The sequence below is a fragment of the Kogia breviceps genome, chromosome 11, assembly GCF_026419965.1.
Source record: "Kogia breviceps isolate mKogBre1 chromosome 11, mKogBre1 haplotype 1, whole genome shotgun sequence".
NCBI classification, from domain to species: Eukaryota; Metazoa; Chordata; class Mammalia; order Artiodactyla; family Physeteridae; genus Kogia; species Kogia breviceps.
The window spans coordinates 32812532-32840495 of NC_081320.1; the positions used below are offsets into that span (position 1 = coordinate 32812532).

Consider the following 27964-nt stretch of genomic DNA (forward strand, 5'->3'; position numbering starts at 1 on the left):
ATTTGAAGATTTCTTGATAAATTAGTCATATGTTACCTGCTGTTACTATGAATGGAATTGAAAATATCAGTTAACATTTACTGAGCACTTATTTTATGCCAGGCACGGTGCTAAGCATCTTTAATTATTTCATTTAATTCATCAATTCTATGCCTTGTTTCACAAATGAGAACACCGAGACACACAGGGGATTAAGTAATTTGCCAGATGCCACATAGCTAGGAGTGGAGATTTGAAGCTGGCAACCTGGGTCCAAGGATGATGCCTTCCATTAAATACTCTGAACTAGATAATTTTGACTTGTGTTTTTCAAAGTATAAAAGAAAGGACTTCTTCCTTCCAACCTGAATTCCTTCCAATGTGAATTTGCATTTGGGGAAGAAAACATCAATAAAAAATGGGAGTTCATAACTATAACATGCTCAGTCTTCTAAGTAGTCCATACCTCCCCATCATAAATAGTCTCCCATGTTGCTCTTTTCTTGCTTCTTGGACATTCTTCCATTTCCTGCATGGCTACTTCATATTCCCCATCTAAAAGCTGTAAGCGCCTGTTAGACAAACACATACACTTTAAAGTAACCTGACTATTATTGTAAGTACACAAATTCTACATCTTTAGATTTATACTAAAAAGCACTTATTAAATTTATAAACTAGCTTACATGCCCAACAAGACTTAAAGATATACCTACACTCCATTCCTGACAAAAGAAATTTTAATGATTTGTACTGATAATTATTACTAGAGAATTATTTCATTACTGTAGCTACTCAGATATAACTTTAAACATTTAAAGTATAATAGGCCTAAGGTCTTAAAACTTGCTAAGTTTTAAATGTTAAGTATAAAGCATGTGCGCAGGCTTTATACTTTTAAAAACAAGGTAACAACGGTGTTATAATACTTGCTTTAGGGAACAGCTAAGAATTAGGTCTCTGTTATCTTTAACTACTGTAAGTACTTGAACTAGAATTCTTGACTTTTATACTTGACCAGTAAACTAATTAACTGTAAGATCCTGGGGGGCACCTGGCACATACAGGTGCTCAATAAACATTTCATAGGTGAATGAATAAATGGAATACTGGTTGAATCAAAGAATCGATGAAATTCTACCCATACTCACAGTATACTTTTAATGTGTGTGTACATATCTGTGTGTGTATACATAGTTTATGTTATTTTCTCCATACAATTAAACACTACTAACCTAAATACCATTCTTCAACCATACTCAATAATTAATTGTATATCAAGAATCTGGCATCTCTTCATCAGTCTTAGAGAAATTCTGTTAGGTGGTATTAGCTGACATTTATTGAGTGCTTACTATGTGCCAGGCACTATTTTAAAGACTTTACAGAGTTCATTTAATCTTCCCAACACCTCTATGAAGTAGATGTTATTACTCCATTGTTCAGAAGAAACTGAGGCATAGAGAGGGTTAAATAACTTGCCTTAAGATGACACAGTAAGTAGCCAGAGCTAGCAACAGAATCTAGGCAATCTGTCTCCAAAGTCTGGCTCTTAACACCGCATGATTTTGAGCCTTAAGAATTCTTGTCTTGGGCTTCCCTGGTGGCGCAGTGGTTGAGAGTCCGCCTGCCGATGCAGGGGACACGGGTTTGTGCCCTGCTCTGGGAAGATCCCACATGCCGCCAGAGCGGCTGGGCCCGTGAGCCATGGCTGCTGAGCCTGCGCGTCCGGAGCCTGTGCTCCGCAACGGGAGAGGCCACAACAGTGAGAGGCCCGCGTACCGCAAAAAAAAAAGAAAAAAGAAAAAAAGAATTCTTGTCTTTATGCTGTGCTACTGAATTTATTCTACTTCAATAATTTATCAACAAGGCTGTTCAACTTAATAATTTAGAAGATAATTTTATTTACTAATTTGAATAGGTAATACATTAGTATACTTCTAAAATGGAAAGGACTTTTTCCTCCTGCATGTTTACATGGCTACATAATATTCTATTTTATGGCTGAACATGTGATAGCTACAATCCAATGTACTCTCCTACCTGTAGTCTATGAAGAGGGCCTTTTCCCCCACAGCCTCATCAACAGTGCTTTATCAAGTTTTTTGATATCTGTCAAACTGCTAAGTGAAAAAATGACATCTCAGTGTACTTTTATATTCAGATGTTTTACCTTTTAGTTGTTTAAAATCCATATATATTCTCTTTTCTTGTAAACATTTTCACGATATCCCTTCCTCATTCTTCTACTGGCCTGTGGTGTTTTTCTTTTTACTTAGTATAATCTTTTTATATTAAAGGAATGAGGCATCTATCTATACATTATGAGTTGAAATTAATCTTCTCCTGACTTGTTATCTTTATTTTGACTTGGCTTATGATGGTGTTTTTGTTTTCAGAAGAAGGTTTTTTTTTATTTCACTCCATATTTCATACTCTTTCAATATGGCTTTTGAATTTTAGTCATTCTTTAAGGAGACTTTAGCTTCTCAAGAGATTATAAAAAGAATTTTTAAAACATCTAACTCCTCAGATCTTGGTTGGCAAATACTTCTCCTCTACTGAAAAGAACTATGACCCTTTGAAGAAACAGCCAATTCCAGAGCAGAGGTAGGAAAAGGAGAATGTAAAGCCTGGAATATCTAGAAGAATATTGCAGAAAACAAGAAAATAAATAAATAAAAACAAGTCAAAGGGACTTAGGAGCCTGCTTGGAGGGGCTCCTCCTCACCAAATTTGGGACAATTTGAGCATTAATATAGCAACATCAATAGATTAAAACAGACTGAATAAAAGTGGAATTCGTTAATCCATACTGATTTAAAAAAAGGTTGAGAAAAGGAACGTTCTTCTTCACAGAAAAATGCCAACAAACCAAACATGGAAGAACTGATAGAAAGTTACCATGTGGCCACCGCCATAGAATAATTTATTCAAGTAAGAATCATCAATGGATGCTAAACTATTGCGTTAAAAAATAACTGTTGGGAGAAAAAGGATATTTATCCAGTTTCATGTATTATTACAGAGGTTGCATATTAATTAATTAAAGTGAAAAGGGACCATTACAATGGAGAAATATGGTAAACACCACTTTAGCCAAGCGATCAAACCTAATATCAGCTGTGTCTGTGACGTCCACAAAGAACACATCACCAATGAGTGTTCCTGCCCAAAATGTTTAACCTGAATCTAAACATAAAGAAACAATCACAAAAGTCCAAACTGAAAAACATTCTGCAAAACTACACGCCTGTATTTAAAGTGTTGTTACAAAAGGCAAAAAAAAAAGGCTGGAAAATGGTTCCAAATTGAAGGAGACTGAAAAGATATGGCAACTGACAGATCGCAATCCTTAACTGGGGTGAGTAGGGAACAGAAAAGGACATTATCCAGGAAACTGGGGAGAGAGTACTGTATTTTTGGTATCATGTTAAATTTCCTGAATATGATAGGCGTACTGTGGTTATGGAGGGAAATGTCCCTGCTCTTAGGAGATACACGCTGAATGAAGTGTTTATGAATAAGGAATGAAATCCAGCGTCATGATCTAACCCTCAAATGGTTTGTCACAAAAATACACTCACAAATAAAGCAAATGTGGTAAAATGTTAACAACTGATGAATCTAGGTGAAGGGTACACGGGTATTACTACTTGCATTGTTCTTTCAACATGTTTATAGGTTTGGAAATTTTCAAAAGAAGTTTGGGGAAAATTCTCCCATGATTTCCTCTTGGTACTTTTTTAAAAAGCAGTTTCTTTGTTTTAACGTACAAGGAATATGTTAATACAAGGAAGGTAGAAAGAATTCTTAAAAGAATGTACCCTTACCCTCACGCTGCCTAAAATATATAGAACATTTACCAACACTGATGAAGCCCAGTGTGCAACAACAGCCTAATTGCTTCTCCCACAGACACAACCCCTATCTCTTAGCATATATGTTTCTGTTGTTCTCCATTTAAATTTTTGATCTACATTCAAATTTCTGACTTTAAAAAAACACTATATTGGTTTCTGCTGGTAACATTAAGCGACATTAAGTGATATATTCTAAGACAATATGGTAGCAAAATCCATGGCATTATTCCTAATCACCTTTGCTTTCCCATTAAAAGCCCTATAACCTGTCTTTATCCTAGTGGCTAATAAGTGGATTACATTAAAGCAACAAGTTACTTTTTAAAGAGCAGGAGAAACACACTCATTGCTTTTCTTGGCTCTTTCTCCTATACCTGATGGTGGACTGTGTTAACTACCAGTGAGCAGCCTAGGACAAGAAATCATGACATATTATAAGTTTCACCCTTCAACCCTATCAAAAAAGAATACTGTATTTGCTTCCCAGAGGTTCTTTTACTGGCACTAAGATGCTTCATTCCCAACTGAAAACTGCAGAGATGATTATAAATCCAAGTGCTCCTTGCTACCCTGTGCCAAATGCACACAGAGCCAAACGATGATTTCACACACTTTTCTTCCTTAACTCTAGTAAATACATAATCTCAAGATTTGAATGGGGCCCACTTTATTCAGGTCTCTGCTCAAATATGACCTTTCCTCAGAGGCTTTCTCTACAAAACCACCATTTATTCTCTTTATTTTTCTTCACAGCATTCCCACTAAGTGACATTAGTTGATACAATTTTGGGGGGTGGTGTCTATTTCCTCCACTAGAAGTTAAGCTCATGAGGGCAGGGGTTTTGTTGCCTTCTCACTGCCTAAAACAGTGTCTGACAAAGAGGACACACTCAGAAAATACTGGCTGAATGAACAATCTTAACTGAGCCATTCAAATAGTTCCTCGTCTGCGTTTATTGCTTTCTAGGTGATAAAGACAAAAGTTCAGTATTTGCAAATTTGTTTTTTCATCCATAAGAATAAAGAGAAACAAAGGCAAAGAAACAGTATCATCACTATATTCTGCTTCAAAATAAAAACATTTCTAAAACATGGGAGCCTTGCTTGTCCATCAACATTACCTGTTTTTATCAAATACTGTCATTTGTGCAACAAATGTTTTTCCCCATCTTCACGATTTCGTTTTCTTCTAGCTGCAAGTTCTTCATTGACATCTGAATTTGACAAACATTTCTCATGAATCAAATATTCAAGCAAAAACAGATTTATGATATATAGTCCCTTCACATAACATACTACATTTATCCCAAATGAGGTACAAATAAACTTAAGTTGCAATATAATAATATCCAAACACTCTTCAACTTTATGTCTCAACCTTATGTGTATGTCCTTACTTCCTGATATTCATTGACACTATTAACTCCACATTTTTGCAAATGTTATTTTCTGTTCAGAATGATCTTTATTGCTAGGCAAGGAGAAAAAACCCTCCTCATTCATGGTTACTTTCCAGGAACTTCAAAGGATACTTCAAGACTCAAAGATTATTTCTTCCAAGCTGCTTCTCCCCTGAACTTCACAAATACCTCTATTATACCACATATCATTTAGCTGCAATTATATTTTATGTTTATCTCCATACTCTAGGTTATGAGCCTTTGGAAGATGGGACTGGACTTTTTAATCATCTCTGTGTTCCCAACACCTATATGTTGTTTGAATGATTACCTCAAAGGTGGATTCAGAACTGTTGGGAGGATACAAGGATAGATGTATGTTAACTGTAGACTCTAAGTGGTGGGTAGATAGGTGCTCACTACCAAATTCTTTTGTCTGTTCCATATGTATGAAATTTTTCACAATAAAATGTTGAGGGGGGAATGAATTCATTGTTTGCTGAGAGACTAATTTAAACACCAGTCTTTTCCATCCAGTGTTTTATATATACATATATATATATATATATATATGTGTGTGTATTTTCATTTTGCTGCATGAAATGTTTCATCATACAACAATGAGAATTTTACAGATTAAATACCTAGTACAACATAATAGCCAAAAGTCTAAGAGCAAGGCCAATGTACCATAAAATTAAGTATCTCATTAGACTATAAGAGATTTGCAAATAAATAAAGGCCATGCTATTAGAACACATGCATTTATTTCTAGTTCTGTACCACTTTTCCCTCTAAATAATTATGAAAATAACTAAAAAAAGAAATATTCTGTACACAATTACGAATACTATGAAGATGGATTAGTTCAATCATTTTCACTGATCACCTTAATCTCCAACAACAAAATCTAGTAAAATTATTAAAATAAAAATTACCAATATTTTCATTGGTTTCTCCATTAATCATTCCATTAAACTCTCTTCTTCCTGGACAAGTCACTCTAAATAGCAATGAGTAAGACTTCACCATATGGCTGTTACTAGGTTCAAATTCATTACTGGAAACTGCAAGGGACGGGAAATTTCCAGGTTTTGTTTGATTGAGGTCAGGATTCAAAGGCACCTGCTTTTTACCTGTAGGAACTTGTCTTATTGGACAACGTACATCCTGCAAAGGCAAAGATTATTATATTTATTTATGCATATGCAATTGTAAGAATTACAATAAAACCTCTAATCACAGCTATAGGAAATATGGTATAGGCCGTGATTTCCAAATGGCATGCTAAAATTCTAACCATACATCTGAAAATTGTGATGAAGCAAAAAGAAAATTTGGATCAACTATCTTTCAAATATTAGCCCAATTGAGGATATCCTCAATACAATGAAAACAATGATATAATAGTATATCTAATATTTAGCTGATGGTCATCGGAAAGTTTTAAGTTAGAAATATAGAACTAAAACCATGCTTAAAATATTACAACTCATGTAAATTAATCTTTTCCCCTTAAATATTCTATTTTAACAAAATGACTGATAGGACTATTAGAAATGAAAAAAGATTATTACAATAACCCCACTGTCAAAAACACTGAGAAATAGTAAATCCATATATTTAAATAATTGTTTATAAGAAGTAACATTAATCATCTTATGAGTAATGTTCTGTAATTATATAATTAGTTATGCCGAAAGAGCAAAGTTGAAAAATTGCAAGATGCAGAAGACCTTTTTAACAAGAAAATATAGTACATATTTTAGGTAACTTCTTTTTAAAAACAAACAGAATACATGCTTATGGTCTTAAAATTCTGCTCTACAAGAATATAAAATGAGAAAAATAAAAGTCGCCTCCACCCCCCTCCCCAGGTCTTATACTCCAGAGAAGACTAATATTAGCAATTGGTTGTATTTATCCTCTGAAGAAAATATGTATGCCTATTACTTTTTTTTAAACACAAAAAGGATCATACTATAGTTACAGGCACATTTTTTTTGTCTAAATAATAATATTATCTTGAATTTTCACATCACTACTTGTTGTGTATGGGTGTTGGGTGAGAGCGTGGAGTATTACTAGCTAACTTTATAGAGTTTTTAATATGTACTTACACTGCTGTCTCCCATCACCTTGGTCTATTCCATACCAATGCTCTAGCACAGTTTTCACCATATCACCTTACTGTGATTGATTTTGGAAGAGCATGAGCAATCAGAACCTCTATACAGGTCATTCCTCGTTTTTTTGGTTTCACCACATGGCTTGTGGGCTTTTACTTCCCCGATGAGGGATGGAGCCCAGGCCCCCTGCAGTGAGAGCATAAAGTCCTAACCACTGGACCGCCAGGGAATTAATTCCCTCCCATTCTTAAAATACCCAAGGACTTAAGGCTACTAAAAGTATCTCTGTTGGCTTTGGTGGGTTGCCCAGGAAATTTAACCACCATAATACTTGTTTCGATGGTGAAATGATTTCATCTTATAAATAAAAACTTGAAGCAATATATTTATAAGTTAATGGCTGATAATGCTAGAAACAGAAATTTCTTTGCCTGAGAGTAGTGTTACAATATAATCCTTTTGGGAAAAACTCTCTCTTAGACCTTATTTAAAACATTAATGTGTACAAATAGCTACAAAAAATAAGCTAAGAGGCTGAAGTGGCAGGAAGCAACTGAATTTATGTCCTAAGATGCTAAAAGATAGCTTCTTCCCTTCACTGTCATACTCCTGTAACAGAAGGTTCTATGCAGATACCTATAGCCAGATTAGAAAAAAACATGAAGATATGGGAGGTTGGCAAAAGAGCTTATCAGTTTTACAATTCAGCCATCAACATATTTAAAAGCTTTTAAGGTTTATATGCATAAACAATATATATGCATAAACATATTCAATGAAAAAAATTATTCCATTTCATCTACCAGTAGCATCCTATACATTACCTTTCCTTTTTTGTGGCAAACTTTCACAAGCAGGACTTCCAGGGTAACAGAATTTTGTTCATTTTCTGAATTTTGTGATGGCTTATCTAAATAGAAAATCAATACTTTAAAATCTATTTTACACTTGATCTTAGCCAAAAGGCCGAGAAATGATTAAAATCTATTTTTTAAAAAATAGTATTCATTTTCCTAAGAAGTCTGAGAATTTACAAAAAAGACTTCCTATAGTGAAGTCTTCTCAGAAGTTTACTCATTCCTGTTTCCCAAAATCAGTTTCAAATTTGACAAATACAGTTAAGGCTTCTTAGTAGAAAGCACAAATGAAATAGTTCAGGCGAGGTAACACACAAAATAAACATTAATTTTTTTTTCCTTCTTCTAAAATCTATCAGAAAAATTATTTAGTTTAAGATACATTTAAATTGAACTGGTTACTATTTTTACATATTTCATTTCATTTTGAATGCTCAGATATTTAAACTTAAAAGGCTCTTTGATTTGATCGAAACTTATAACCAAAGGGATTAAAAAAAGTTTTCAAAAAATATTAAACATAAAACTTACATGCCTAAATGGGATAGCAAAAATTAAGATATTATTTACTACCTAGGGAAATCTCTTGGTTTATAATGTTTAGGAAATTTAATTTTAAAGTAATAGTCTATATTCTCTATATCAATGAACTCTAACAAAGGTTTCTGCAAATTAAGGTTCCAGAATACTTCCCTACAGCTTGTCTTTAATCCCAAAGGCATTAATAGTCCAAAAAACTTTAATATTTAATCATTCATTCATCATTAAGTTCCTAATATATTGAACTACTATGTACACTTCTATATAGTTCTCTATATATTACAGAAAAATCTATAAACATATACAGAAATAAAATAATTTTTGTTCTGAGATTTTGGACAATACTTCTTTCTACTTGAAAACATTCTTCTTACTCAGGGTATATACATAAAATACATTTCAATCAGTCTCTTGAAAGTTGCAGCCAGGATAAAGATAATTTAATATACCAAAAAATAACTGAATATCTAAAATGCAGTACCAAAAATACTCTCTGAACAATACTCACCATGAAAATAGTACCCTAATAATCTTCGTGTATTCATTCTAAGCAGTCTCAAGTAGTAATTGCTAAACAAAAGTCTTCATTTAAAAACAAAAGAAAAAATAATCATATTTTAGGGATTGTGATGTTGCTTTTCTAACCTGATTTCTTAAAAATATTATTTCTTTAAAAAAAACTACAAATATACCTTGAATAGACAAAGGAGGCAATATATCTGCTTCTTTCCAACTTCCACTCATTTCAAAGTTACAATGGGAAATTATTTTCTGGAAATAGAAGTATCAACAGAGTTTACTTTCTCATTTACTTCAGTAATATCAAGAAAATAAAGTTTAAGTGAATTTGTGCAATTTTTGAACTTTTTTGCCATGTAGATGGGAAAGAAGTTTATCGTACCATGTTCCAGTTAATTTCAACTAACTAATTCAAGTAAATTCAATTACGATTAATTAAATAATATTAATTAGTAAATATTATTCGATTAATATCCATCAATGATTTCAGTGATGAATAATTTATATGTTTTATAGAAGTCCCTGAGAACAAAGGGCAAACAAACCTATAAAATTCAAATTATAAGCTTCTAAAGTATTAGAGTTCATGTACTTTTTAAGTATCACAGAAGACAAAGTATGATGAGTGATTAGAAATATGATCTCTACAAGATGATTATAAATGATTTAGGAGGAAAAAAACATGAAAATGCTACTGAGGTTACTTAAATAGACCAGATGTAAGGCAAAACTATAAGTAAAGTTACATTAGCTGCTAATACAGATATGACCAGACTTCAAATTTCTTACATTAAAAACCTGACTAGTTATCAAACTGTTCTAATATAACCATTCTGCTTATTATTAAACTTTGTTTCTTACTAAACAATACCAAGGATGACCAACTTGACCTGTTTCTTATAAAGGTTTTATTCCATTACCTGATTATTAAAGGATACACACACAAATTTAAGATGGACAAGCCTAGAGGCATTTTATTCATTCTGAAACCAACGGAAACTTTACCCAGTATGCTTTCACCTCTTTTAATGAAGTAACATTTACGACTATATAATTTTCTTTATATAATATCTAACACATTGATATATCCCATTGGTAGCAGTGGTTGTTTCAGTTGTTTTATTATTGTATTAAAAATACTCAAAATGTTTATGCAGAAAGGGCTCTACTCAGGAGACTCTTCACCTATTCCAGGTTCTAAGGCAATTAATTACAATTCTCATCATTAGTCTTTATAATTTAAAGTTTGAAAAACGTTGGAAATAAAAAAATGACAAAAATCTAAGAAATTGAATTTCATTACAAGTCCTTCCCATTATTTTCTACTTACAATCTTTGGAAAGATGATGGCTCTCAGTTGGGTAAGATAATGTTACACAGCATTTTTAAAACTGTGATACTTAGAGCCCTAAAAGGTACGGTTGAGCGGTAAGAGCTGGGATTTCATCTATTTAGATATGAGCCAGATGAAGCTAACATTTACCTTCAAGAATGATCCCACACAGCACTGATTATTTTAATAATTTAAAAATCTACTTAAAACTTAAATAGACAGCAAGACAGCAATAAGAAAACAAGGCGATGAACACAACCTTATGTATAAAGTCTACCTACAATTTTTTAAAAACTTTTAAGGCAGAGTTTCTTATTTATTTATTTTTATTGAAGTGTAGTCGATTTACAACGTTGTGCCCACTTCTGCTGCACAGCAAAGTGACTCAGTTACACACATATATATTGACACATTTTTTTTAATGCCAGAGTTTCTTAAAACTTGTTCCTCAGACAACCTACTTCTGAATTACCTTGGTGCTTTATTACAATGCAGACTCCTAAGCTCCACCAAAACCCTGCTAGATCTGAGTCCCTGTAGGGTCCAGGTATATGTATTTCAAACAAACTGTCAAAATGCTTCTACACACACTAAAATTTAAGAACTACTACTTTTAAAGTTTAATGAGTTGCAAGTTACCTCCTCCATATCCCACCATTGACCAAATAAAGCAATAATTGAAACTGTTGGAGAAATCCACTAAAGAGAAATTAAATTATCAACATCAACATCTTTTCCATTAAATATAATTTTCTGAATTTACACGCAATTTTTTTCAGTCACAAAGGTGTTTTGTTGTTAGAATGCCAATATGTTTAAGTACATACCATTTTTGTGGAAGAAACCAGTAAATGTAAGCTGCAGATGAGTTGACAAGCTAAACAGAACAAAAAAATTTTATCACTTTAATATTCTATAATAAAAATAACCTAAACTTTAAAATATAACACTGAAATCAAAGCTACTTCAGCTAATATATAAATATTTGGCTGCCTAATTCTTAACTCTGTTCAAGCCCATGACTCCATGCTCTCCCTGTTAAGGATGACATCCAATACAGTGTGTCTATACACATTAAACACACACACACACACACACACACACACAAATAAAAACAAAAACACCAAAGAAGCAAGGCAGAAAAAAATAAACCACCAAATAAGAGGCAAGATAATTTACTGTGCTTCAGTGTTCTACCTATAAAATGGGGACAGGTTTCCCTTCCCACCCGTCAAAACGGTAGCTGAATCCAGGCAAAAGTTTTTGAGTATTTTCAAGCTACGAAATTTCAACCTCCTAACAAATGATGCAGAACCATCACTTTCTACTTCAATTAGGGATGAAATATTACAATCACAAATCTGCTATAGATTTGTAATTTACTGTTTCAACTTGTCATTTTCACTTTTAGTTTTAGAAGCAATGAAAAGGAAGCATAAACTATAATGATCCTTTTGTTTTGAAAAATATTTACTACCAGTGGAAAAACTAGTAAGTTGGGATAGAATAAACAAAAACATCAACAGGCTTTTATAGTACCTTTCAACTGGAAAAAGAGCAATCTATCTCGTGATCAGGAACCATTCATAACTTTCCAGAACAGATGTTGGGAAAAGGGAAGCAGTACTTTTACTCAAGAAACTTACTAAAGAATCAAAGTAAATAGCAGTAAAAGGGCAATAAGGATCAATAAAGGGTATGTTTTTGTGTTTTTTTTTAAATGATGGTGACAATCTACTACGCATCCTTATAATCAGAGGGGAAGAGTTATGTAAAGACTTTGAGACAAGTGAGTGTTAAGGAACAGGTAATGACTGGAAATGAGGACATGTTATAAAGAGGTTAGCTCTGTAACTTTGCCCAGGACTCTTCTTCTTAGAGAAACAGGAGGTAAGTGAGATATTTCACCAGAAGATGTGAGGATACCTCTATTTTCTTAGTGAGGTAATCCATGAAAGCGTATGCTTAAAAAAACTACAAGGTGGGGGTCCTGAAGGGCACTTCTAGAACAGTACTAAGAAAAGTATGCTAGGATATCAGTAGAGAACAAAATGACTATGGTAGAGTAGAAGTGTAAGGGTCCAAGCAGAGTTAGAAAGCATAAACATAGAAAAGAAAAACTAAGAACAGCAACTATAACTTAAGTATCAAGAAACTAAAATGGGATTCTTGAAAACAGTTAATTCATGTATCTTACTTTCTAACACGTATCAGATACATTTCAAAAACACAGAGGAAGTGGAGAGTTGACTATAAACGGGGCATGAGGGAATCTGTAGGGTTTATCTTAATTGTAGTGGTTGTTACCTGACTGAATGCATCAGAACTATACACCAAAGAGTGAACTGGACTGCATATCATTTATACCTCAAAAAAAAGTACATTAAGGGGATCAACTGTAAAGGAGCTCAAAGGACTTTTTCAAGGTAATGAAAATGTTCTATATCTTCACTGTGGTTATGCTTGTGCGAATGCATACATTTGGCAAAACTCAAACTATATACTTAGGGTGAGTGTATTTTATTGAATATTAATTATACCCAAAGTTGATTTTTAAAAAGTATATCTACCATCTATGAAATCTACGTGCCATTTTACTAAAAGATAATTAGCATTTTCCTATCAAAACTGTTCCATAAATGTAACCTAACAATGCAGAATTGGTGAAACTCCAAAACAAAACTGAAAGAGAGAAATATTCTACAGTTTCCTTGCTAGAAGATAATCCATTAGTCCCAACCAGTTTATCCTATTCTTAGTTGCTTCAGTTAAACCTACCTACTAAGGCCAGGTAAATTTTCTTAAAATGATTTTGTATGAATCATTCCTTTCTCCAATTTTCTAATGGGTCCCCAACTGTGAAATCTTTTGTCTAACCGCTGTCTGTAATATGGTTCCCATTCCTTTTTACCTCTAAAGCCATATATAGGAAAGTAGAATAGGATGACAAAATCCAAGTTTGAATTCTGGCTCCAGTTATTAGCTGTGACCTGATATCTATAAAATGAGGAGATAACCTCTCTCAAGATTGTGAGGCTTGGATAAAATACTAAACAATCCATCAAAATACCCTCTCCCTCTTCTACAAAGACCCATCCCCAAACATCCCAGAGCTTAATTTCCTTTACAAGCACCTGTATTTACCACTTTTTTTGTCACAATTTTTCACACACATTCTCTCTTGACATATCAGTGTCCTTAGCACCTAGCAGTGTCTTACAGAAAGGCACTCAACAAATGATTTTCAAAAGGATAATGATGTCCTCCCTAGAGTAATAAGATTTCTAAGGTCAGGGATCAGGACCCATTATACTGTAGTACTTATAGTATTATTTACATTGTTTTTATAGGGAATGCGATTCTAAGTTCCAACTGTGAAATGACAGAAATACCTTGCATTGATCTACCCCAGAAAATATTTTAAATTAGTGTTATTCAAAACGTGGTCTGCAGACTGAGGTCATCCGGGATACTGTTACCATTCCACAACACGGAAAGAAGTTGAGAATAAGACTTTAACCACTTTCATAAAAATTTAACATTGACATAACATCCAAGTATGTGATCAGTACATTTACAAAAGTATCCATCCAAAAAAGACTGGAAATTAAAAACAAACAAAAAGGTCACCAAAGGATGGTCTGAGACACAGTTTTAATTGCTACATTATAAGTTAAATAAGATGGCAAGCACACACACAAAAAAAGACGGCAAGGACATTCAGCCACCATTACAACATTTCTTTGAGAAAAGGAATTCCAAATTTCAAGTAACCAACTTAAAAAACAAAGTTGGGAATGTGATTTGCTATGCACAATTTCCCCTCCTCCTTCCCCTCCTAAAAGTAAACACTCTTGATATGGACCTAGAATAAAATGTAACAATGAGGCCTAGTTGATGGCTGAGTCCAAGGAAAAAGGGCAGTTTTCTTTCCCTTTCTGATTTACCCTCTTCCCTCTCTTGTTGCTACTGTGTCCACATCTTAATTGGTTAAACTGGATCAGAAGAGGGGAATGAGAAGGGAAGAAACAAACAAGGTCAGGCCTCTTTAGTTTTAGGCAGCAAAGGATCTAGCTTAGATGATCAAGATAAGATATCAGATAAGGATTTGGTTCCTCTTCCTGATGTGTTCCCTATCTGTATCTTAGGAAGCAAGCAATATGGCAACAGGAAACTAGAGGGGGAATGTGAAATTTGGGGATAAGAGTCTAAACACAAGTACCTGACAATTCTAAAGAAGTCTGCAGAATAAGGTTGAGTACATTTAAATTCATAAGGGACTAACATTTTGCGATGAGATTCATGTAGGAAACTCAAATTTTAAGAACAGCCAGATGCCACAGGAGGACCAACATTTTTATGCAGGAAAGAAACCAAGATTAGGGCCTTGAATTTGTACACATTAATCTGATAGTGGCAGGTGTAAGGCTTCATTTCTAGGGTCACGGCTGTATCACCTCAAAATAGCCCAAGTGTGATGATAAGCTATTTGGCATCTACACTGTTACATGTCATGCTGTGATGTATTATAAAGCTGAGGAATTGGTGACTGCATCAAGCCCATTATTCTGGAATGACGTCTTTTTCTCCTAAATGCCAATAAGTTCCATACAGGCAAGGTCTTCATCTGTTTTGCTCATTATTATATCCCCTAGGACTTAGGATAGGGTCTGGGACATGGTACACTGAGGAAATGGGAATCCCAGAAAAAAATCCCAGACTTTGTTACAGTACAAAAAGATGATAAAAGGAAGATCACTAATTCAGAAGTTTAGGTTGTAATAACAACAACAAAAAGTGATGAAAGGTACTTTACCTTATCAACCTACTAAAAACATAGGTTTGAAAATATATCTAGTAGATGTTCTAGTTCAGTTACCTTTGGAGGGGATTTCTCCAGCTACTAACAGTAGACCAGGAACAGAAAATGATTAAGTGGAAATGCTTCTAATCTGACCACAGGAAATACTTCTGGAAGCAATTCCAACTTGGAAATCTTTTCATGATACCTTTCAGTCAGTGGAGATGCACTTAGAAGACAAGAGATATGACTAGAGAATTCCAAAACTGGTAGGATTAATAGCCCAAGAGACCCCCTGGGATCCTGCTAGAACAGAAAACTACAGAAAGATCAGAGATTTATACCAATAAACCATGGCGCTTGGTCAAAACTCAAAATAAACTCAAAACCCACAATATACTGGCATGCCAGAAACAAGAGACGGAGAAGACAGAATATAAGGCATTACATCAGAAATTCTAAAAAGAAAATAAAGATATTTTAAATATACATAACCACACCAAAAGAGCAAGGAGAAAGATTAGGAAAAACCTGGAGACTAGAGGTCTGGTCACTAGACTATGTGAAAAACCTGGTCAAGTAGTTTGACCACTATGAATTTCTAAAATTTGCTAATTGCTGTGGAGTTTTCAGAAGCCACTGTTCAAGAAAAGAAACAATCTTCATAGTTGGTGGGTGTTATGGTTGAGTTTTAAGGTTACAAATGCAATTCTGGTCTATTGTCACAAATGGTTACCTTAAAGAAGTGAAAACCATGAAATGTCCCATGTTTCTTTTTTCTATCAGCTCCTTCCCCTAATAAATTTCTGCCATTATCTGAGACAAGTAAGACAAATATAGATCTAGAGTATAAAACACAAGAGAGATCCTGGGACACCAACTTTATTTTGTACAGACAATGCCAGGAATTTGGGTTTCTTTGTAAGTCACTACAACTGTCATAAACAGGTCAGGCATTTGACTGTTCTAAGCTTTGGGCTGTAGTACTACAGTAATTTGGGGTATCTTGATATTCTCCTGGAACTCTGAGAATGAAATACATTGGGTTTGAGAGTGGAGACATTAAAACTGTGGAAGTACTAAAAGAACATGAGTTCCAGTGGGAGACATCCAGACAGTAGCTACTGAACAGACCCAGGATCCAATTAAACTGAACAAGATCTCTATGTTTGAGATGGTAAAGAATAAACATACACATGGAAATACCTTTGTGTATGTGATTTAAGATTTTAACATCTACGAATTAACAACAAAGGCTTATTTTGTTCTCTCAGGGAATTTGCCCATAGATTTTACAAGTAAAGTTTTACAATGCTGGCATTATATACTGGTATCTAGAGAACTTCTTACAATCCTATGTGATAAGTTTAGTAGACCTATTGGTCTACTAAACCAATTATGCCTAATTTGAGATGAGAAATACACTGAAGAAATTTAATAATACAGGGCCTTAGGGGTAAACTTAAAATGAAGCAACTTCTCAATTAATTTTAGTGACTCGGGGAGCAACAATGAGACATTCATAAAGATGGCGGCCAGGGGGGCGGTTGAAGCACCTAGTACAGTAACTCAGTACCTCCTGGGCCTAAAGTGCCTCACTGGGTATTAAATAAGCATGGTCAGCTCTAACAGTTAGGTCTGTTTGAAATAAAAAAGATCTTGGGTGTTGAAATGACCAACTCACTGGTCCCAGCTAGATCCTAAAGAGTGAAAAAGTTGCTTTTCAAAATTACAAGCAGGAATTCTATGCAACTCTCTGATGTTTCTGTGAGTTGGTTAACAATACCCCTGTTATAGTACTGGCCTAGCTATTGAACCCATTGGGTCGAAAGAAATATAATTATTGGGTGAGTGATTATTCAGAGAGAACTGACCGGTATAATCTATCTTCCTCACAACACACACTATCAAGGAAGTTCTGTAATATTTATCAAAGCCAGGGTCACAATGAGATAGTAGTAAGGTTTAGCAGTGATGAAGGTAGAACCCTGATGGGGAAGATGAAGAAAAGGGTCAAGTTTTCTTCCTCTTGGTTCATTCTTCCTTCTCACATGAGCCCTGAAAGACCTGGAGGGCAAACTATTAAGGTGTTTAGAAGAAAAGAAGTGAGGATGTCACATTAGGTTCTGACTACAGCTTTATACTTTATAAGTTAAAAAGGCCCTGAGGATCCCAAAAGCTCTGTCCAGGGTAGGTAAACAGCCAACGATCTGGAATAGAAATTCAAGCAAAGAATAGAGAGTGCATGCGCTGGGAATATTCTCAGTCCTTATAAACCTGTATTGTAAGGTATTCCTTGGGCAATAACAGATTAGGTAAAGATTTGGGAATGGACTATCAAAGTCTATTTACAAATCAAGATTGCCTAGATATGGAAATATAAATTACACTTCAGTCCTACAAGACTGCAAGATACTGATACAAAAATTTTAAAATGCAATAAAAAATTCCAGTAAAATAACCTAATTGAAAAGGCAAACTTAAAATAAAAGCAATTGAAAAATGACATCTTATACTAGTCACAAAAATGAGAAAGTATAAATGAAGCATCATTAAGTCAGTGTACATCCTATCTAAACTGGCAAGATATGATTTAAAACTTCAAGAGAAAAAGAAAAATCCATGTGGCAATTTTCCCAATTCCATTTTTTTTAATCTAGTATTTTTAGTTCTACATTCTTCCTAAAAGTAGTCAATGAATAAACAAATACCACCCAAGTCCCTGTTTCTCTTTAGAATAATATTCAACTTTCTTTAGTTTTCATATGAAAGAACAAATAGAAGCATACTGTCGAGGAAGGGAAGCATACTGTGTAGCCTAGGCAGATATTAGGCTAGTCAGAACATTTAGGGATTAGTTCTGGGTAACACATGTGAAAACAGACAATAAGAAGGTTCCATCCAAAGGGCCAGGTTTCTGAAACTATCATGTGATAAACATATTTCAAATATAAACTAAAGTTAAGAATATTTTGCCTGAAAGTTATAAATAAGAGCAAGGACAAGATGGGGAAAAAAAAGAGAGAGAGCCTCTCTCAGAATTGTAGATGATTACTTAGAAGACATGTGATGTTGTGAAGCAGCTGGCACAGTACCTAGCATATACCATAAAAAATGAGTCTCCATCATTCTTTAGAGGAGATAGTAGGATTAACACTAAATACAGAAGTTACAGAAACTCTGATTCAGAATGCAAGAAATTGGTAGTAGAGAAAAACAATAATGAACAGAACTGCCTTAGAAAACAGTGAGTTCCCAGCATTAGAGATATTCAAGATGAGGCTTAAGAACTGATTCTCTGCCAGGGATGCTACAGAAGTAATCCCTGATCTGTGTATGAGTTTGGACCAAGTGGGATCTAAGGTTCATTCTAACTCCTTACAATATTGAGGTGATCACTAGGAAAATGATCACTGTACTTTTTCCTCTTTCCTCAAGTATGTCACTTCATGTAAACTTTTAGGTTATCTTACCTATGAGATTTTTGCTCTCCTTTCATTTTCTCTACTTTTGATAACATATCATCAACTTTAAATGTTTTCCTGGAAGAGACAGATAAACAAAATAATCACTTCTCAACTGGGAAAAACAAACAGATTATACTTTACTGTCACTATAATAGGCAAGTTGGAGATCTGATTTTATTTATAATAAGATAAATTATGGGATGGTTAGCCATAACAATGAATACTATCGAGACAGTGTTATGTTGTAATACAGCAAACAAGCCCTCAAGCCCCATCTCAAATGCTAACTTTTCTACGAAACCTTTTGTAATTATTCCCAAACCAGAGTGATTTTTTCCCCACCTATGTCACTTGGTTTACATTTATTTTGACATTTAGTCTCCTAAACGTGAAACTTGCATAAATATTTTATTTCTACTAGATTATTAGCTCCTGAAGGGCAGAGATTTGTTTTCTTCAAGGAAAGCCACATAGTGCTTGGCATATTGCCTTATACTTGGTAGGTGTTCAAGCATTTGTTGGACTGAGCCAAACAAATGCAAATTATGTATATTTTGAAACACTTGTATTTCCATTAAGTAACCTGACAAATATGGATATTCCATAAAACAAATATGAAGTTAGTAAAACATCCTCAAAGATTAGCAGCAATGGCTAAAGTTAAGTATGTCATTTTAAAGAGATGGTTGTCACCATCACAAAAAAAATTTGAAGTTTAAAGGACATACCCATCAAATCATAACAAAATTATCAGCTTTTAACTTAACAACTTTAAGAGAAAAAAGTAATTTCCAATAAAATAGAAGCTTATATTAAGAATAACCACACCCTTAGCAAGCAATTTAAGAATGAATGGATTCTAGGGCTTCCCTGGTGGCACAGTGGTTGAGAGTCCGCCTGCCGATGCAGGAGACACGGGTTCGTGTCCCAGTCTGGGAAGATCCCACATGCCGCGGAGCGGCTGGGCCCGTGAGCCATGGCCACTGAGCCTGTGCTTCCGGAGCCTGCGCTCTGCAACAGGAGAGGCCACAACAGTGTGACGCCCGCATACTGGAAAAAAAAAAAAGAATGAATGGATTCTAAAACAAGCCTCATCTTAGTTCTTAAGGTGCTCTACTATATACATTTTCTAGAGGCTGAAAAATTAGACCCATATATGTTAATTGGAAACAAATATTTCTATTTATACTCATATATTTTCTTCAAATATAGAACTTGGAAAGATTCATGTATTCTTATAAAATTTGAATTCAGATATTAGAAATTACTAATATGCTCATTCCTCAAAAACAGCTATTGTACTCAACTACTATAATAAAAATTATCAGTAGAGAAATGTTAATGTAAATATATTGTAGTAAAACACTGATAGGAAGAGCAGAATTGATACGATCTATATTTCAGGTGAATAAATAGCCTCCATTAACAAAAGATCTTTTTTATAAAAAAGCTTCTCTCTTTACCTTTAGAGTTACTGAAAACCTCAATATTAAAGTTTCCCCCAATAAAGCACAGTAAGGAGTTCTTTACGAAGGATGGCAGGCAATACATTTTCAATCTCCATAGATAAGAGAGAAGAAAGAAGAAAAATGTAGGATTCTTTTAGGCTAGTTACAAAGAACTTTTCAGTATAAATACTGAAATGTACTACTGAGGAGGGTTGTAAAGTTACTGAAAACTTTTTAGAATAATATGTTTATCTTTGTGTAATGACTAAGAAGAAACCCTGTCTGTAGGAAGAAAAGTTAAGACTGTAGGTCACAAGGTTCACCTCTTCCAACTTTATGCAGCTGTACATAGGAAAACTGAATATTAACAACCATTTGAATAGATCATACAGGTAACCCAGCATTCCTTAGGAAAAACAAAATGAACTGTATAGGCAACTATACAAAAGCAGCCCCACCTCCCAACACCAAGTATTTCTGTTTCTTTAGAAAGGTACTGCTACTGTAGCTCAGATTTAACAAGGGAAATAGTTATCAAAAGGTCATCATAAAGGAGAATATTCTTAAAATTCAAGACATTTTCGGGGGAGGATTCAGAAACAGCTTACATAAAACCTACTAAAATGGATTCAATAAAAGACGCCGTTGTCCTCACCAGTATTTCCACTGTGCCAGTGTAGTGTCAGGCTACAGAATCTGAATACCTCTATGAAGTGCAACTAAAGTAAAAGGCAAGTTTAACAAATATATCAGATTAATGTTACACCTGCTTGTACAACTTCAAAAGGAGTGATAAGTGTACTCCAACAGTGAATATGATGTTGTTGTGTAACAGTACAAAAGGAGTTCCAAAAACATTCTGAGCAAAGGGATTGTACTAAAAGCAATTCTGTAAAAGCTGTTCCAAAAACATTTGGAACAAAGACCACAATCGCTGGGCTGAATTCATCACCTTCCAAATTCACCAACTTACTTTGAAAAGGACAGCGTTCATTTGAAGATATTAAGTTGTAGTATAATTTGTTAAAAATCAGTCTTATTGTCTTATATATGCCAGGCATACAACAAAAGAATTAAGTGATTCCTAATGCATTTTTACATGGAAGTAAATTAAATGGAATGTATGTTTCTTGGCTGGCAAACTGCTTCAAAACTGTCCCAAAGGAAATTTTTTTACCTAAGGGGTACTAAATTAAGAAAGTTCATTTCTACTGCCATGCTTTTGAAATTGCCTCCACTCATTAGCAGACAACAGAAATGTATCCCACAATGAGGCAGTCAAATAGTCTAATAAACAAACATGATGTATATTTTTAATACACTTATGGATTAAACTCAAATTTATTCTGAAAACACTTTATCATTTTAAAATTAAAATCAGGAAGCATTCTAGATGATAACTGCAGTACTTAAAAAACAATTTTTTTTGGCCACACCTCAGCATGTAGGATCTGAGTTCCCTGACCAGGGATCGAACCTGTGCCCCCTGCAGTGGAAGCACAGGGTCTTAACCACTGGACCACCAGGGAAGCCCTCTAGATGGTAACTGATCTTCCATATTAAAAATACTTAAAGAAAAAGTTTACTACTAAATCAAATTCACCTAGTTTTATAGAGTAAATCAAGGGTCTGCAAATTATGGACCATTGGTCAAATCCAGCCTGTTGTCTGTTTCTGCACAGCCCATGAGCTAAGAATGGTTTTTACAGATAAAACATTTGCAAGTGATTTGATAACAGAGAATACTAACTCTAAATCCCAATTAAGCTAAATGTTATCCCTCCCACCCTACCCCACAAAAATAAAAGAATCCCACATTTCTCACTAGTAGGCACATATTATAAAACACTGTACTCCCTGGCTCCAGTGGTTAGGACTTGGCTCTCTCACTGCCAGGGCCGAGGTTCAATCCCTGGTCAGGGAACTAAGAACCCGAAAGCCGTGCAGCAACCCCCACCCCCCAAGAAAGAAAAGGAAAAAAAAAGAAAACACTGCACTCAATTATTATGTTTTGAATTTCATCAATTAAAAAAAAATGTTGATATTCGTTTTCTCTTTCTGTGTAAGTACCTACATACTACCTAATATCCTCAATTCCGTTTCCTGGACCACAAAGGCTAAAATATTTACTATCTAGTCCTTTAGAGAAAAATTTTCCTGATTCCTGGCATAGAGTAGACAGGTAAAGAGCTGACATAATTCTGCTGCTTAATTCATCACCTTCTTCCTAGTTATTTAGGCACCTGGCAGGTTTCACCCCTTAAATGCAATGCGTGCTCACTCGCTCTCTCTCTCTCTCTCTCTCTCTCTCTCTCTCTCTCTCTCTCTCGATTCAGAAAGATTACCAGAAGACAAATAGTTTTAACGTTTCAATCCTTCAAAATACATCTAGATATATCTACAAAGCTAAACTATGTCTTGCTGTAAAAAAAGCGGTGCTTATTTAATAACCAGTAGGAGTCTCCAAAGGAGTTTAGTTTCAAAGTTTATTGAAAAGCTTAATGGTTTTACTAAGTCAAAACTATGACAATACCAAATGCTTAGTAGAGGTTCCCTCCTTTAAAAATGTAAAGTTGTTCACTTGATATGCTCAGTAAATAGTCATGGGTGCAGAACAAGAAACTACCATTCTATAATTATATACGGTTAAATGTTACATAGCAAAAACAAGCTCTCTGACACCTTCAGATTCCACTTTAAGACTAGGTGATTAAGATTAAGAAGTTTTTAAAGACATTCCTCCTACTGACTTCAAAAGTATTTCCCTTTTAATAAGACAACCACCAAAGACATAAAATGAGACTTTCTGAACCTATCCTCATAGAAGTGAATTCTTTATTGTTAGAACATATAAGAAATATTCAGACATTAACTGTTAAATTTATGTATCAAAGATAGTTCCCATGAGCCCTTTAGTAAATACTTAAATCCTCAACTTCTACCAAACTTGAAAATAACTATTAGCACAGAGTAAAAAACATTAGTCAGTAAAATCACTTCATTTACTCCACTACCAAATCACTTGTTAGGAAAAAACTGGCAATCAACTGGGATTTACAAAAATGATACTATTAAAAATCACTTTGCAACCAATTCACTCTTTCACCTCAGTTTTCATATTTAATCTTTCATTAGAAATCATACTTTAAAACAAAATTTTAACATGGTTTGAACAACTTGAAATAAGATTCATAACATGTACCTTTTGATGTTTGTTCTGGAGTTTCGATGAGACATGTAAGTAAGAGTTCTATGCAAAAATACTGGCTATAAAAAAAGTTAAAATATTAAAATTAAATAGGTGAAATTCTAGGAAAATAATAATATCAGTAAATTTTGTTGATTACTTACCGCTATAAGATTTCGCGTTCGAAGAAACCTATAGAAATGCGTTGGTTCTAGGTAACAGAAACAAAATCCAAAGTTATCTAAATTTACTTATTACTTAAATTGTTAAGAAAATACCAACCCAGACCATGTTATATAAACCAATATATAAACCAATAACCTATTATGGAAACTATGTAGTGAACATTTACATCAAGAAAATAAGTAAGCACGATTAGATCAAAAGACATTCAATCTACAGCATACATTCACAAAATGCATCTACATTTACTTTAAGTTTCTCTACAATCTAGTTCTTAAACCTTGCATTTCTAAGGTAGCTATTTTTAAACTAGCTGTATGAAGAACTGAAAAGAAGTAGTTATATTCATTTAATTTATTTAATTAAAACTATTTATAACCCATCTCCTTCTAAAAAGTAGCTAAAGTGAACGAGTTGGATTCAGTAAAGGAACTCTTTATTGAAGCCAAATAAGAAAATAAAATGTTCACTTTTTAACTGGTCTTTTCAAAAGTCTGTACAGTAGTAAGCCGAAATGGAATAAAACCGTTACCTGGATAGATGTCCTAATACAGATATAATCAAAGTGAAATCCAAGACATAAATTAGCTAAAATTTTCGATGAATATTGCTAGTTATAGTTCAGGTTTCTATTTTGCTCAGTGTAAATATTACCTCAGTATTTAAATACTGCCTCAACACATATTTTTAAAGTACCAGATTCCCACAGTGTTTTTAATGCTGCTTAGTTAAAATCTGTTATAAAGGACTTAGGTTACAGATAGAAAATATTTTATATACAAGTACCATAATAGCAGTTACATTAATGACCTGTTAGTATTATGTTTCTTTAAATAAAGCGGTATAAAAATGACCTAATATAACTATATTAGTAAATACATCAAAGCATATAAACTTCTCAGAAACTAAGATCAATATTAGAGAACAATCAAGTTGTTTTGTGACCATATCTAACTCTTAATGACAGTTCATCTCTCTGAAGTACACTCATCAAAAAAGCAAAACAGCTAAAACTTTCTTGCAGGATTTGTCTTCTCACTACATTTGGAAAGAATTTTTTAAATTTCCACTTAATCTTCAGTTAGTTTAGTTTTAGTTTCAAATAAACTAAAAGGAGATGAGATGTTTTAGAAAGGCTGCAAACATGTATGTTTACTGTCATCACTGTGCTTTAGTTCTCCACCATATTTCCAACTGAAAGCCTCTCCAGATTTCTTAAAGTATATTGAGCAAACGCTAGAATAATGTGAATCTTTCTCAAGCAGGTTCTATACGAATTTCAATAAAAACCGAAATTCCTTGTATTAAAATCCAATTAGAATTTCATGAAGCACTAATGAGAGAGAATGAAAGAAGGGTATTAAACAACGTAATACATCTTTCCAAGAACAGCTGATACCAAGCCCTTAACATATGCCACAAAAAAAAATTGTAAATAAAGACACTGAGTGGTAGAGAGCTGAGTTTTTTCAAGTCTCTGTAAGATATCTAGCTATTAAAGGTCATCCAAATTACAACATCCATACAAAAGCAAAGAGGAAAACCATCAGGATGTAATATTCATTCAAGAACAGTTCAGATTACTCACAGTCATGACATTTCTTATATATTTTATTGCTTCTTTCCAGACACCTTGCCCCCTTCCCAAATTAAGTCGTAGCTCTGCCCTCGAAACAGACCTTAAAAACAGAAACTGACATCAGAAAATGTCCCGAAATGAAGACAACTACAAACGGACAGAATTCCGAGATCGTCTAGAGAGAAATAAGATGCTTAAACACTGCCTGTCTCAGTTTACGTACCCATGAAACTGGTGGAAAGATGTGAAAGGTGTAGAGCATCAAACGGTGCCATGTTAATGCACCAAGTTAGTGCGAAGGCATTTCAGACTAATGACAATTTGGTCGATTTTACTGCACTCCTCTCTTCACAGGCTTAATTTTGCTCCTCTAAACCTACAACCGACAGCCTTGTACTTCTAGAGTATGGAAGGCATGAAAGAAAGCAAGAACTAGTCCTGGGATCTGACGGTAGATCCAACTGTACAGTCCAACTGTGACCTCCCCACCTAAAAAGCAGCCTGCTCTCAACGCGGGGCACCATGCCTCAGCTCGCGTGTAAATCTTCGGGGAGGCACGAACCTCACCTGGACCCCCTAATCCACCTCCCTCAAAGGCCCTAGACTTCGGGCCCCCTCGAGCCATAACCCCGGAAGGCGGAATGGCCCCCTCAATTTCGCCCTCCACTCCCGAATCAAACCGACTCCCGGTGAGGAAGGGGGTCCCAGCACGAGTGTCCCGGGCCCCTAACGCTGCAAGAGTGGGGATTCCTGCCCTCAAAGCCTTCATCACACTCACTCTCAAAGGCCTGGAGAAAAAGCTCGTGGTCAGCCTGGACGTGCTCCATTTTCGGCTTCTTCACCGGTAACACCGCGGCCCCCGCCGCTGCCGCCACGGAGGAAGAGGAGGAGGCCAGGTAACTACCGCCGCCTCCACAGCCCCCACCACTGGATTTGCCGCCTGACGCTGCCGCCACTGAACCCCCGAAGCCGCCTCCCCCGGACCCCGCGCAGGGCCCCGAGCCGCCCCCTCCCCCACCGCCGTGCTCCTGAGGCGCCCTCGCGGTTCCTGCCTCCTCCCCCACACCAGCTATCCGCCGGGCGGCCCCGGAGAGTAAGCGCCGGCAATACCAACCGCTCGCCCCAGAAGGCTCCGGCGGACCGAGGGGGGAAGGACGAGAGAGGTGAGGGGGGGGGGAGGGAAGGGAGGAGGAGAGGAGGGAAAGGAGGGAGGGAAAAAAAAGTGTCTCCTCCCGAGAGCCCCGCTCCGCTCGGGAGACCGCTCACTTCCCCCGCCCGGCGCTCTGATGCCCAGCCTGTTGGCCCGCGCATTCCCCCGTCAGTCACGCGGAGGCGCTTCTCGCGCAGGCGCAGCTTGGTTGGCCCGTGCGCGCTGCTGACCGCGGGCCCTGCCGCCTCTTTGAACTGAATTCGCGGGAAAATTAGGGGTCGGAGCGGCCTTCCTGCTGGCCCCGGTGCATTGTGGGGTGAGAGGGACCCAGCGAGCGGCTTAGGGAGCCGTTTCTCGCCTTCTGAGCGTCGTCAGTCGCCACCCCCGGGGGATACAGGACCCCTGAGGAGAGGCAGGCCTCTGAGGAACGGCGGGGCGGGTGCTGGGGGGTCGAGGGGCTCATTAAATGAACTGAGATCCATGCCGGATCATCGAGTCTCTAACTTCACAGGAAGGGGCCTGCCTGGTGTTGGTCGGGTCGCTTCTGGTCTGAGGGGCTCGCAGGGCGAGGATCTCTTCCCCTGTCCCCTCGCCACCACGTGACTCAAGCCACCCTTGGCCGAATCCCACCCATCGAGCCCTGGAGAGGACTGGGGGCAGCCAAGGGGTTGCGGCTGCTGCTCTCGGACACCGCTGGGCTCCACCAAAGGGAGCGATTTCTAGGGAGCAGGAATGTCCTATCAAATGAGGAAAAGGATTTTCTGTAGGTGCGGTGAGGCACCAGGATCGTTACTGAGAGCGGTCGTGGCTTCTCAACGTGTTGGAAGCAACACTTAGATTTTTGATTCCCGGACACCACAGGAGTGGCCAGAGGGACAAACTGGATGATTTCTTAGAAGTACCTACACCCATCTTTGAGAACCTGCTCATTTTGCGCTCCAAAACTGGAGAGGGGATCCGGTGTTCAGCCGGTCTCGCTTAAAAAGAGAGATGCATAGGCCCGGACGGGTTTGGAGTTGAGCTAATACTCGTCAAGATTTGAATTTCAAGTCGGACAAGATGATCTCTAAGGATGTTCTTCCAAGTCAAATCCTGTAATCTTGTGTTACATTAAAATGCAACATTATCTTCAAAAATTCTAATCTGTAAACACAGAGCCGTTTCATACTTTCAATAATATTTTTAAATGCCTGCTTTGAGCCCTTTAGAATTCACTTCAAAACGCTGTTTACAAAGCAAGTACCTTTGGAATGGTTATTTAAATAACCAAAGTGCTGATTTTACAATGCATTTGCTACATAAGAAAGTGAGCTCTACAAATGATGCCTGTAGTATAAAATTTGGCATTTCAGGAACACATCTGAAATTATGTATACCTGTTGCTGATTTTTAAGTACAGTCTATATTTTTAGTCAGACAAAAAGTTCAGAATGCTCTCTTTGTTATGCTGTTCTGTACTCAGTATTTTAAAAAATATTCGCCCCTACCAAGAAAAAAAAAGGTTTTGTTTTGTTCTTTAGATTTCTCAA

General features: G+C 35.9%; 1 protein-coding gene across 1 annotated transcript; it reads right to left on the reverse strand.

Moving 5' to 3' along the window:
• Positions 1 to 430: 430 nt before the first annotated feature.
• LOC131765803 (polycomb protein SUZ12-like) lies at positions 431 to 26917 on the reverse strand. Its single transcript, XM_059079675.1, is given in 12 exon segments — positions 431 to 551; positions 4964 to 5006; positions 5009 to 5056; positions 6181 to 6412; positions 8196 to 8281; positions 11448 to 11497; positions 18895 to 18963; positions 23539 to 23603; positions 23688 to 23734; positions 26064 to 26415; positions 26552 to 26689; positions 26831 to 26917. Coding segments are annotated over 12 exon segments (1338 nt in total).
• Positions 26918 to 27964: the final 1047 nt, after the last annotated feature.